At 43.8% G+C, this 13,553-nt stretch overlaps 1 protein-coding gene across 8 annotated transcripts in view; it reads left to right on the forward strand.

Moving 5' to 3' along the window:
• The first annotated feature begins 264 nt into the window (after positions 1-264).
• TPP2 (tripeptidyl peptidase 2) overlaps positions 265-13,553 on the forward strand; it is a 68,584-nt gene continuing 55,295 nt past the window's right edge. For all 8 annotated transcript variants that reach the window (XR_007151038.1, XM_047853447.1, XM_047853403.1 and 5 more), the window contains exons 1-2: positions 265-507; positions 7,649-7,777. Coding sequence is in view for 7 of the 8 variants with exons in the window: in XM_047853447.1 (XP_047709403.1) it covers positions 343-507; positions 7,649-7,777 (294 nt within the window). In the remaining variant the exon portion in view is untranslated. The remainder of the gene's footprint in view (positions 508-7,648; positions 7,778-13,553) is intronic.

The following is a 13,553-nucleotide window of genomic DNA, read 5'->3' on the forward strand; positions in this document are numbered from 1 at the left end:
TTCCCTCGGAACGCAGCCCTCCCCTAAAAAAAAAAAAAAAAAATCCCAAGTACAGGTCTCTTTAAGACCCCAAGTCTAAGAGCCGAAATCTCCAGCCCCGGAGCCAGACTCCGCCTCCTTCTCTGCGGCCCGGGCAACACTCCGGCCCAGGTCCTGAGAGCGGCGCCGTTGGGTTACGTAGCGGCACGTGATTGGCCGCCTCCCCCTGGCGGGCCGGGATTGGCCGGCGCCCGGCCCCGCCCCTCGCCCCCGCCCAGGCCCGCGGCCGCCCGGGTGTCCTCGCGCCGCTCGTCCACGCGCAGCCTGGCAGTTTGCCTCTTCCTCGTCCTGCAGCCTGCGTCCATGGCCACCGCAGCGGCCGAGGAGCCCTTCCCCTTCCACGGCCTCCTGCCCAAGAAAGAGACCGGGGCCGCCTCCTTCCTCTGTCGCTACCCAGAGTATGACGGGCGGGGGGTGCTCATCGCCGTCCTGGACACGGGGGTGGACCCCGGGGCTCCTGGCATGCAGGTGCGGCAGCCGCGGAGGGCGCGGGGGCGCGGGCGGCCGGCTGGCCGGCGGGCTGGCGGGGGACGTGGAGGGGACGCAGCCTCGCAGCGCGGCAGGCCGAAGCCCGCTCTGCGGCCGAGCGGGAGCCGGCACCGGGAGGAGGCATCGGGGCTCGGGCTGGGCCGTCAGCCCGGCCCAGACAAAAGCGGCGTGCCAGGCGCGGCCGGCCGGGGTGCCTGGGTCCGCCTTTCGCCCAGGAAGCCCCTTCCTGCCCAGGTGCTGCCAGGCCCGGGCCCCGGGGCCGCTTCCCGCCGCGCTGCCTTCCTCCGCAGGTCCCTAGTGTCTCGGGCACCGGCCCGTGCCTACTGTTTTTTAACGGGGATTTTACAATTTTTATTAGTTGTCGGGGGTGGGGGCGGGGAGGAAACAGAACAGTGGCGAACGACCTATCAGAACCTTTTTATTGCTGTTGTTCGGGGGATTTGGTTCTGGGGAGAATTGTTGGTCTTTAGCACCAAAGCCGGGTTTCGAGAAGATAACTCGGTCAACTTCCTCTGGTAGTTTCCTCTGGTAGTTTTATGTGTTCTATTTTTAAACCATCTTCTGCACTGTACTTGTTTAGGGTCATTGAAGCGCATGGCTTCGTCTTTGTTTTACGTAAGAACCCAATTTAGTTTGTTTTTGGCCAACTCTTCAGGCTCTATTAAATTAGGCTTCGTTAATTTTTTTTATCTCCAAATATAAGACAACATACTTTAATTACGATTTTAAAAAATTGCTGAATTTTGCCAGAAGCACCTTTGAAATCTTTAAAGTACTGTACCAAAAGGTAATTTTTTTAAAAATGTGTTTCTTGATTAAAAGTATTCCGTCTAAAGTCTTTGAAGTTTGGCTTCTGTAGATTTCGCCTTAGCATTTAACGAAATACAGTCATAAACAAAATATCACTGTTGAAGATCCATCTTTTAAAAATCTAATCTGGATGTAATCCTCTCCCTCTGGTCAACCCTTCATCTGTGTATCTTACTCTCCTTTCTTCACTATACTCTGAAGTTTAGTAATTCTCTCCCTCCCCCAAGTCCCCTCTGGCCTCTGGATCCTTTATTGTACTTTCCAATAATCGAGGAAGCATTTTGGAGGTTAAGATGTCGTGCTGGGGAGGGGGGGGGAAGGGGAACCAGTCTGACTGTACAGGATCCCTTTAGGAATCTTGCTTTCTCCTGTTAAGTCTTCAGCAGCACTCTGGAGTACAACACACCTTGGGCTTTTGGGACCAGGAAGCTTTGGTGAATCAGAATAGGGAGTCATACTGTTCCCTCCTGGTAGCTCTAGTGATACAGTTGTTGCATTAATAACTCTGAAGCCTTGCAACAGTGACAGCTATCACCTCATTGAGGCTTGATTGCAGAGTGGTCATGGTTTCCATTCTGTCCTAGGGTATGTTTACTTTTTATAGGGATAAGTGGGAGGAGAACAGCTGGGGTAAGTGGTTCACTGGTTCTTTTGTCAGGATAATAAAAGGATCAGGAGAGTTTGGAGGAGTACTGTCTCAGTAAAAATGCTTTTGTAGAATTTCCCAGTCTGCTTATCACTTTGTTCCGTTACTCTCTGTAAAGTAACAGCAGTTCTCAACACAGTGTTGCTGTGGACATTGATTGAGGAGATTAATTACATGTGACTTTTTCAAATGCTCAAGCAGAGTATTAAGTAAACACTGATTTTTTTTTTTAAGCCAGTTTATTTAGGAGTTTAGGCTGGGATTTAAATCACCCACTGTGTGAAGTATAAATACACACTAGATATTGGCATGTAATAACAAATGTTCAAGCAGTAAAATATTGAAATAAAATGAAAACGTAACTCTTGTCTTCCAACAACTTTAACTCTGAGATACTGACATAAATATGACCAGTTAAAGAAATTCAGTACAGTGGCTTGCACATGAGTGAATTTTCAAGGTTTTTTCCCCCTGCTTTTGCCAATTTATTTTGTAGTTCCGTGTATACATCATTAAGATAAGAAAGTGGATAGAAATAGGAAGGAAAGAAAAAAAGGAGTGGACATTTAGAATGCCAGGTGGGGTCTGCATGGAGGACCAGAGATACAAATAAACCCTTTGGACATGGCAATGGGGTGTCATTCTTCAGTGACTGCTTTGGGCCCAGTGGTCTTTTGTGACAGCTGTCTGGGCTTGTGAAAAGCAGAGGGTGGGGGCACTTGGATGCTTCAGTCGGTTAAGCGTCTGACTCTTGGTTTTGGCTCAGGTCACGATGTCACAGTTCATGGGATCGAGCCCCTCATGGGACTCTGCGCTGACAGTGCAGAGCCTGCTTGGGATCCTCTCTCCCTCTCTGCCCCTCCCCTGTGCATTCTCTCTCTCTCTCTCTAAAATAAATAAACTTCAAAAAAAAAAGTAGAGGGCAGACAGCATGAAAGGAGTAATAAGTGCATAAATGATTACATCTTTCCTCATCGAATATCCAGGCACCTGGCAGGTGCCCAAGGGTGAGTTAAAAGCCGTCCTCCTGCAGGCGTCACCAGGATTGATCAGGGGCCAGTGAGAGCTGGCTTTGAGGCCGAGATGGGACTTGCACTGACCTGGAAAGAATACACAGTGGCCAGTTGGTCTCCTGCCACCAGTCTTCTCTTGGCTCCACCCTTTACAATGCCAGATTATTTTCCTTAGAAAAAATAAGAAACTGCTTCTGTAACACCCTTGTGTAATACAAAACAAAGCACTTAATTTTGGCATTCTAGTTGCCTTTGCCTAAAAATTCCAGAATTTGAATTTTGTGTGGCGCTTCTCCGTGCAGCTTGACCTCCTCGTGGTGCTTTGCTTCTCACTGTTTGCCCTATGCTTCCATCCAGAACATTCCACCCTTTCCACTCACCCCGTGTTTCAGGCCTTTCCTCAACACATGAGTTAATCTGCCCGCAAGCCTTCCACCCTCACCTGTAACTTGCTTAATCCTTTAAGACCCACCTGGGTCTTGACCCTATTAGCTTTTGGGACCTCTACTGGCTGAATTAAGACCCCAGCATATATCTACACGTGTGTGCCCAGCATTGTGTTTGACCCGAGGCTTCAGGATGAATCAGGCCCATCCTTACCAACAGTTATTTGGGTGCTTTTTTTCTTTTTGCTTTCCTAGCAATGTGTTCATATCTCCCCTCCCCGCCCCCCTGTAGCGCTTAAAATGTTTCATTTTAGTATTTCTGTTTACGTAACCTTTTTTCCTGCATAAGTTAAAATTCTTTGACAGCATATGTCCAAATGCATTTTGTAGGAGACGTGCCTATCACATTATTTTTGTTGAATGAGAAAAAAAAAAATGTGTGCACAGCATGCATAATTTCCTCATGGAGAAAAAAATGGCTTGGGGAAGGTTACAAGTGGTCCTATAAAAATCTTTGTTTTTACATTTCCTGAATAAAGTAAATCATAGATACATAATTGGTTACAAATGTTGGATGCTATGCAGTTGGTTTTAATTTTTATCACCTTTCTCGCGGTTAGTCTTCCCTAATTCCCCCAAGCTGGGTTTTATATTCTTACATGCTTTCATACACACTGTCCTTACCTTTTTTATTTATTGTCCTGTGTTGCAGTTATCTCTTTACTAATCTGTTTTCCAACTGGATTGTAAGCTTTCTGAAAGCGGAGCCTGTCTGATGCATTCATCATTACATCCTCAGAATAAGTCATTTAATAGTACTTGCTTATGAAATATCTTCCCTTGCTTAAAAGAATATTTTCAAGTAAATGCTTCTACATTCATTTTGTTTTGTTCAGGATGATTTGCAACTCCCCTTTCCTGCTTTCTTCTGATCCTCGTGTTTAATGACGGGAGCTCCCAGCCCTCACCAGCTTCCTCACCATAATCAATTCAGTGGAGACACAAAGTGACTTAGAGTCTTGACGTGGGGGAAACCTTTGGGCAATTTCTGTTTTGTTTGTCCAGCATAGCCCCCTAGGCCTTTCTCAGTCCCCCACCCCAGTGCACACGGAGTACTACCCTAGCTCTGCTCATAACATCTTCCTCCTCCCCCTGCAAAGATGAGGGAATTCATTCTGATGGTAGCAGTTCACTGTCCTACTTCTCCCAAAGCTCCATTGCAAAATCCTCAGCCGGTTTGCCTTTTTTAACACCTCTCCTCCCTAACCCCAAATTCCCTCTTGTGTCTTATTGTCTCCAGTGGTGTGATTTCCTTTACCTAATGGAGAAAGAAGTACAGGGATAGAAAAGTGCATATGTAAGAAGTTGTAATGAAAGAGACAGACTAATAAGTAAAGCTGGTGGCAATAGTAGATGGTAAATAAGTCACCAAATCCCATTAGGTTTTCTTCCTTTGCTCACACACTGATAATGAGGTTTCTAATGAGAGGGATCTGTTGTCTGGCTTGTTAGTGATCTCTTGTGATTCTTGATCTCAAGTCACTGAAGTTGTTTGCTCGTTGAGAAGATAAAGATAGGTGATTGTGTTCCTAGTGCTATGGCTTAGCTTTCAAGTTACAGACTTCTTTGGAATACATTTTGAAATCGATTATTTTCTTATGTGATTTAGCTAGTTTTAATTTTATAAGGGAGTATTTCCATTTTGTATTTTGGTTGATTTTCTTATATTTTCCTTCATTTATTTTATTTCCAAAGATGCTTAGCCAATCCCTTCAAAGCCAGTAGCGGATTTAATCAGTTAATTTTATCATGATCTTATCAGAATTTGGTTTGACTTCCAAAGTCATTTTTTTAAACTGATTTTGAGCCTCCTGAGTATATTAGTTATTTTGTTACTAGTATAGACAATTTCCAAGAAATAAGCATCCAGCTTAAAGTTTCCATTAAAAAATTTAAAAAAGGCAGCTGTACCTGGGAGGCCTTTATGGCCCCAGGTGGTTGTATAGCAATGTAGTTGGAAGAAGATTTGGGGCCCGCCAAGAACCTCTTTGCTTCTGCCTCATAAAGAAAAATGTGTGCCTTTGTTTCCTCTACGTGGTAACTTTCCCTCTCCTCCCTTGGTAACCCTTACCTACAGGGCTTTGAGGACACTACAGTGGGAGAAGTGCCTGGAAAGACACACAGAGGGACACTTAGCTTGATCTTAAAGAGTGTGAATGTGAATTCTCTGGGTGGAAAGGAGTTGGAAGACCTTGTGCTTCTCTGATGCTCTTGGCATTTTTTTTTTGCGTTCCCTTTTTTCTCCGCCCCCCTCCTTGAGGATAGGCAGGGGGTTGTCTTTTTTTTTTTTAATTTTTTTTTTTTTTAACATTTATTTATTTTTGAGACAGAGAGAGACAGAGCATGAGCAGGGGAGGGTCAGAGAGAGAGGGAGACACAGAATCCAAAACAGTCTCCAGGCTCTGAGCTGTCAGCCCAGAGTCCGATGCAGGGCTCGAACTCACGGACCGCGAGATCATGACCTGAGCCGAAGTCGGATGCTTAACCGACTGAGCCACCCAGGCGCCCTGGGGGGATTGTCTTTTTTCGGTCATCTTTGTGTCTCCAAGCCTGACGATTCCCTGCTGGTAACTCAGTACCTCTATCTTGAATGCTACAGATTCCCTTTGCAAAGCAAGCCAAGAAGTGATTTTTCCAACAAAAGCAGTGTGGAAATACAGGACTGCTGTCACCTGTAGTAGTCTGCATGGCCCCAAAGAAAATTTGTGAACTGGCCAAGAAACCAGGCCTTAGAAAAATCAGTCTTAATGCTGAGCAGTTTGTGTCAGATCATTCAGTAATTAAATCTGTATTGAGCACCAACCAGGCACTGCTAGGTTTGGGAGAATTTGGTGAATAAAATAGACCTAGTCCTTGCCCTTAGGGAACTTACTTTCTAATAGTGGAAATAGATGAGGAATCAGCTAACTGTAGAATTACAAATTCTGTGAGGGAAACAAGGCCCAGTGAGGAAGAGTAAGGCTCAGGTTTAGGGTGGTGACTGCCCACAGAAGAGGTCATCATGGAGGCCTTCTGAAGAGGTGACATTTTAGTAGAAGGCCGAAAGATGAGATGGGGATTTCTATGGAACAGCTGAAGGGACAGACAGAGGATCCCAAGCGGAAGGACTGTGTGCACAGAGTCGTGGGACAGGGAAAGGCTGGCACGTGGCAGGAACTGAGAGGAGGCCAGTGCGGTTACAGTGGTCCAGGGCCGCGGTGGAACGGGTCGCTCAGAGGCTTTTGTGCTGAGTGCGGGAGCTCCATGGCAAGGGACCGCATGGGAGCTGGCGGCTGCCATCGCACAGCTTGTCCTCTTGCTTCTGGTGCGGGCCACGAACGCACCCTGGAGACCTGCACAGAGCATCAGTGTCACGAAGGCAAGAGGTGGTGGTGGGGAGAGGGTTGGGATAGTGGTGGCGAAAATCCAGAGAAGATGGACTCGAACTGTATTTTAGAGATGGAATGAAGATGACTTCCTGACAGATTTGATGTGGGCAGCAAACCAGAGAAAGGAATCCAAGAAGGACGTTGAACTCTCTGGTTTGAGCAACTGGGTATGTGCCGATTCCTGAGATGGCAGAGCCTGGAGGGAAGGAAGTTCGAATGTTAAGTTTGAACTTTGAACTTTGGACTTAACGAGGTTTGAGTGCCGGTGGGCATCCTGTAATGAAATGTCATTACATGTTTTCCCCTGAAGGTTTGTGCTTGTCGGGCCCAGAGCTTACCTTCTTCAGATCTTTTCTCAGATGTTACCTTCTCAGTGAGATCTTTCTTAACCAACCTAGTTACTGAAAACCCCACACTACCTCCTCCTTCTCCTTAATTTTTCTCCATAATAATTATCACCATCTGGCGTTAGGTATCTGACATGTTAATTGAGTAGAACAGAAGATCTGTGAGACCAGGGACTTCTAGGTATAGATTACTGTGTGTGTGTCCCCAACACCTAAACGAGTGGCCTGTGGTAAATGCTTAGTAAGTATTTATTAACTGACTGTGTAAAATCACTTGAAGGATTCTTTGTTTTTCATGAGTAATTTTTTTGTAAGTATCTCTCCAGCTTTTGGCTTAAAACAACTCAATTTTCTTTTTTAAATGAATGCAGATTTTATAGGGTATTTTATGTATGTGTACATGTGTGCACACATATATGGGGGTTGGCATTGCTTTTTATAATGATTAAGAAATCTATAATTCATATTTCAATTATCCCTTCATTTTCAGGTCACAACTGATGGAAAACCAAAAATCATCGATATCATTGATACAACAGGAAGTGGTGATGTGAATACTGCTACAGTAGTAGAGCCCAAAGATGGTGAGATTATTGGTCTTTCAGGAAGAGTGCTCAAGGTTAGAGCTTTAATCTTTTAATTGAATTTTTCTTTCCTTTTTTTGTACTGTTGCCTCAAAGCATTTAGTGTTTTTAGCTTATGTTTACTGGTAGGTTACTAGTTACCTGTTGCTGTGTAACAGATTACCCCCAAAACTTCATGCTTTAAAACAACAAACATTTATCATCTCACAATTTCTGTGTGTCAGTAATCTGGGTTTGACTTAGCTGGGTGCCTCTTGTTTAAGATCTCTCCTGAGCTTGGCCAGGGCTGCAGTATCATCTGAAGGCTCAGCCTGAGTGGGGAAGGGGAGTCTGTTGCAAGCTCACTCAAGTGGTTATTGGCAGGCTTAGGGTCCTCTCCACGGGGCTGCTATACGCCATGTAGCTGTCTTCCCCCTGGGTGAGTAGTCCAGGAGAGTACCCAAGATGGAGGCCATGGTCTTTTTACATATTAATCTTGGGATTCACATTCCATTGCTTCTGCCATTTTGTTTTCATTGGAAATGAGCCATGAAACCCAGCACACACTTAAAGGGGAAGGGAATTTTACGAGAGCATGAGGACCAGGGGTCATCTTAGAAGAAGTCATTTGTTGTGTGACAGTGGGCTTAGAATTAGGATATATTTTTCATTGTGGTTGCCAAATTCTAAAAATTTTTAAGTTTTGGATAGAAAGATAGGAAAAGTGACCAGGTTATAGTTTTGCCATGTTTCCTGTTCCTTCTGAGAACTTGAACAGGAAATATTTAGGATTTAATCATTGTGGACTTAAGTGACTGGCTTTGTGTTAACTCTATGTGCTTGGTAGAAAGGTGAGCTAACATGAAAAATGATTAGATTGCTAACATAAAGCAATTCATGAGATGTTAGCTAATGAGCTTATAGATGTCAAGAATTTGTGGTTTGATATTTTAAACCAATAAGCAGAATTAGTTTGGAAAATGAATTTGTGCTTATTTATATGTTTAAAGAGCTGTATTTAACTCTGGCCATCTTTTACCGTCTCTCTGAATTATGTTTAAGCATCCTCTTCTGGATAAGGTTGTTGTGCTATGTAGTGAGTTAACACAAATTCAGCTGCTTAAAGCTACATACATTCCTGCATTTATTATTTTACTGTTTCCACGGGTCAGCACTGCTTTCTGTGGTTCTCTGGTCAGTGTCTCACAAGACTGTACTCAGGGATTGGTTGGAACTGTGGTTTCATCTGAGGCTCAGGATCCTCTTCCAACTTCATTCTTCTTGTTGGAAGAATATATTTTTCTTGCAGCTGTTGAGCTCACCACAGTTTGCTTCTTCCAGGCCAGCAGGAGAATCTCTCTGACCATTGGGATGGCCCCTGTCTCTGTTTTAAGGAGCCTACCTGATTAGGTAGGCTCACCAGGGCAGTCTCCTTTTTTATTAAATCAGTCACCTGATTACAGACCTTAATTGTATCTGCACAATGCCTTCACCTTTGCTATATTACTTACCATAATACAGTCACAGGAGTGCTAGTCACAGGCCCTGCCTTTACCAAGGGGAGAGGACTATACAAGGGCATGGGTCTTCTTGAGAATCTGCTACCATAGGCACACAGCAGGCATTAACATCCAGGACTGAATTGCTTGTATGACCCCAAAAGTCATATGTTGAAGCCCTGACACCCAATTTGATAGTATTTGGAGATGGTGTTAGGGGTAGATGAGCTCATGGGAGCGAGCCCCTCATGACAGGATTAGTCTGTTCTCTCTCTCTCTCTCTCTCTCTACCGTGTGAGAATACAGTGAGAAGGCTGTGCCTGCAAGTTAGGAAGAGTCTCCCCAGAACCTGACCATGCTGGCACTCTAATCCCATGCCCCCAGCCTTCAGAACTAAGAAAATAAATTTCTGGTGTTTGAGCTACCCAGTATTCTATGGTATTTTCTTATGGTGCCTGAGGTAAGACACCATCTGCCAAAAGAAAGAAAGAAAGAAAGAAAGGAGGGAGGGAGGGAGGGAGGGAGGGAAGATTGTAAACTAGAGGGAAAGGAATTTCTGCACATCTGCATTATTCTGAGGTTTTGCCTGCCTTCCCCAAGTCTGTGTTGTTATTTAGACTATATTTCAGAGAAGACACATTGGGATTCCTGTGAGTTACATTCTTTGGGAAATTAGGGAATGCTTCTAGCAGGTTCCAAAGATTTAGAATCCTGTAAAGTTTTGTCCTCAATTGTTGTTGTTGTTGTTTTATAAGTTTATTTTATGAGAGAGAGAGAGAGAGTGTGCATGAGCCGGGGAGGGGCAGAGAGAGAGAATCCCAAGCAGGCTCCGCACATTGTGGAGCCCGACATGGGGCTCGAACCCATGAACTGTGAGATCATGACCTGAGCTGAATTCAAGAGTCGGACGCTTAACCGACTGAGCCACCCAGGCACCCACTCAGTTGTTTATTTTAAATAACTGTAATAGCCCATGCTTTAAACCACATGGACTGATAATACCACTCGTGCTCAAAGGCAGAAGTGGATGTACCATGTATATGGTAGGAAATAAGATCAGAAAATCGACAGATTACTACTTAAATCTTTTCCCAACCTAATGACCTACTTCTTTAGCTCTACTGTTAAGTATTCTCTGCCCATCAATATAGCAGGAGGTTTTAACTTAATTTTTTTTGTATTCAATGTGTCTTCAGAATTTAAAAGGACAAATGCTTGTCCACAGCTTCTAACAGGAGAAGCCGAGTGCGGTGCCCTGCATCTCCCCTTTCACCACCGATTCCCACTCTCCGAGAGGGAAGTCTTTGATGTTAGATTTTCTTCAGGGTTTTAAGTAACATGCCCTTCTTAATTCTTGAACTTTTATCTGTGGAATTAGCAGTGTGGAAGAAGAGAGTTCACTTTCCAGGTCGTTCGTTTCTGAGAAGTTTCCTGGTATTGTCTCTGGGGTTCTTCCTTCCACTGTTTTTGCTGTTCTTTTATCTGGAATCCTGTTAATTGGACGTTGGACCTCTTGAATTGATCTTCCAGTTTTCTTATGTTTTTCCACCCTCATTGCTTGTGTTTGTTTTTTTCCTTCCTGAGAGATTTCTGAGATTTCTTAGTATTCTTTGCTAACTCTCACATTGAATATTGTTAATTTTTGCCTATTATTTTTAAATGCAAGTCTGTTCATGTTCACTCAGAGCATATCTTCGTGTCAGGTATACAACATTTTATGTGGGAATATTGTCTAAATTTTTTTTCTAGTTTCTTCATCCTCTCTTTACTCACCTTCCTCTTCCTCCCATTCTCCTTTCCCCTTTCTCTTCCTTTTTCTTCACCCCTCCTGTTCCCTCCTCCCTCTTCCCTTTCTCTTCCTCCTCTTCTCCTGCTCCCTCTACCTCTCCCCCTTCCTTGTGCTCTACTTTCTGCCTGAGAGCTTTCCCCCAGCTGTCTAGCTACCCTGGCTGTCTCTTGGTTAACAAGGCACCTAAAGGGGACAAAGGTGCTCTCTGCCTTTGCAGGGCCTTGGGGTGTGGGTCTCAGTGATGCTATTGTGACAGACTCCAAAGTGGCAGTATATGGCATACTTTTTCCCATTGAGATATGCTCATTTACTTCCAAGAGGACTTGGCCAGTTCGGCCTGGGGTTTGGGGGAGAGGGAGAGAAGCCTCTCAGGGGCTCATGCCTGGAAAGGTGCCTGGAGAGATCTCTTGCAGACTCTTAAGTATGTCTCACCTCTCCGCTCTGCTGTGTGAATCCCTCAAGAAAGCTGACATTTCCATGTCTCTCTGGTTCAACGTCCAGTTGACTGGCTGGTCAGGTTTGGGCAGCACATGGGATGTGCAGCAGGTGTCTGATTGTTCCTCATACAGGCTTTCCACCAGTCTTCTTGGTGTTAGCTCTTTATCTGAACACAGAACATACCCACATACACGTTCAGCTTGTTTTCTTTCAAGGAAGTGCAGGTGTTCAGATACTTTGCAGTGGGCATCAGAAAGAATAGTGTTACTAGTCGCTGGTATTCTGGCTAGCTTGGATCTCTCAGAGCTCTTTAGCACACAGTTCTTAGCAACATAGCGAAGTGTTCAGGTTTCTTTGACTTGACCATGCCTTAAGATGAATTAAATAGCTGTATTTCAGCTTCTTCGAAATCGCCCATAAACTGTTGACAGTTAATGTCTTGCTTTCCCTGTTTGAGATGAACTACTGGTTAAGTGCTTTGAACATTCCAATAATCTCTTTCTCTAAGGAGGCCATTCCTAGGCCTTCTTGAGAAACTAGTGGTCAGTTACTTTGGAAAGTGACACTCCTATGAGCAAGTAGAGGCAAAAAAGTGAACAGAAGCTTAAAATCTTTTATGATGAAATGTACAGGCATAAAGGAAAGTGCATAAAACACATACGTACAGCTTGATGAATACTGAAGTGGATGCCACTTTATCTCCTACCCAGATGGGACAAAGAATATGACCATACCTCAGAAGCTTCCTGCATTCTCCCAGATCACAACCTACTTGGACTTTTGTGATGATCATTTCTGTGCTTTGCTTTATAGTTTTACCACCTCTGTGTGGATACGTGAAATATATTGTTGGTTTTGCCTGTTTGTGGACTTTATATGAATGACCTCATTTGTGTATCATTTTATATCAGTTGTTTGCAAGATTCTTGCCACTCAAGCCAGGATGTTGCATGTAGTAATGAGTTGTTTAATTTCATTGCTGTTCGAGATACCGAGGTTTGTATATACCAGTTCTGTCCACTCCACTGAGGATGAGCTGTTGTTTCCAGTTTGGGAGTCACTAACAGCTCTTCAGAGAACATTCATGTGTATGTATCTTTTGCACATGTGTGTAGATAACCTCCAGGATGCATACCTAGAATTGCTGAGTCTTAGAGATACAACTTAACTAGGTGATGTCAAACAGATTTTCCAAGTATTTGCACTAGCCTGCATTTCTACTAGCAGTGTGCAAGAAATTTGATAGCTACACTGGTAACAGTTGGTATTTTTAGGCTAAAATCTTGGCAAATATGTGGGGAATCTAGGTGTATCATGTTGTGGTTTTAATTCATATTCTCTAATTACTAATAAGATTGAACTCCTTTTTATATATTGATTAGACATGAGGATTTCCTCTCTTGGAAAGTACGTGTTCGAGTCCATTTGCCCTCTCTCCCCCAGTGAGTTGTCGTGTTTCTTACTAATTTGCAGAATTTCATATGTATTCTGAGAACCTGTCCTGTGATGGACTGTGGGTCAGGTGTCTTCTCCCATTCTGTATGTCTGTGTTCACTTTCTGGGCGGTGTCCTTTGAGAGCTAGAAGTCGTTTAATGTATTTGGATATTAGTCTTTGCCTTTTTGATTAGGGTTTTTCATGTCTTAATGACCTTTGCATGTCCTTCCTGACCCCAAGATCAAGAAGGTATTCTCCTCTATTATTTTCTAAAAACTTTTGCCATGTTTCTTTTCCTGTCCTAGAATTCAGCTGGTATTGATTTTAGGCTGTATCTGTTTTTCCAGCTGAAGACCAGTTGCTATAATCTCCCCACAAATTTTCAGTGTTGCCTTTTACTTTGCAACCTTCACAGTGGGGTGATATAGCTTCAAAGTCTCATTTCCAATTCTCTGTGTCCTTTGGATGTTTTTTTCCTCATTTTCCTTATTCTAACTTTAGTAGCCATTTGGAAGGGAGCACAGTGCTTTTTAAAATTTACCACATTTAACTTGAAGTCAGTCTTTAAATCATCAATATTTATTCATATATATATATATATGTAAAAAAGTCCAGGCCTAGTGAATTACTTGGCCAAATGTGGCACCATATTTAGATGCAGTGATAGCTG

The sequence above is a fragment of the Prionailurus viverrinus genome, chromosome A1 (assembly GCF_022837055.1).
Source record: "Prionailurus viverrinus isolate Anna chromosome A1, UM_Priviv_1.0, whole genome shotgun sequence".
Lineage (NCBI taxonomy): Eukaryota > Metazoa > Chordata > Mammalia > Carnivora > Felidae > Prionailurus > Prionailurus viverrinus.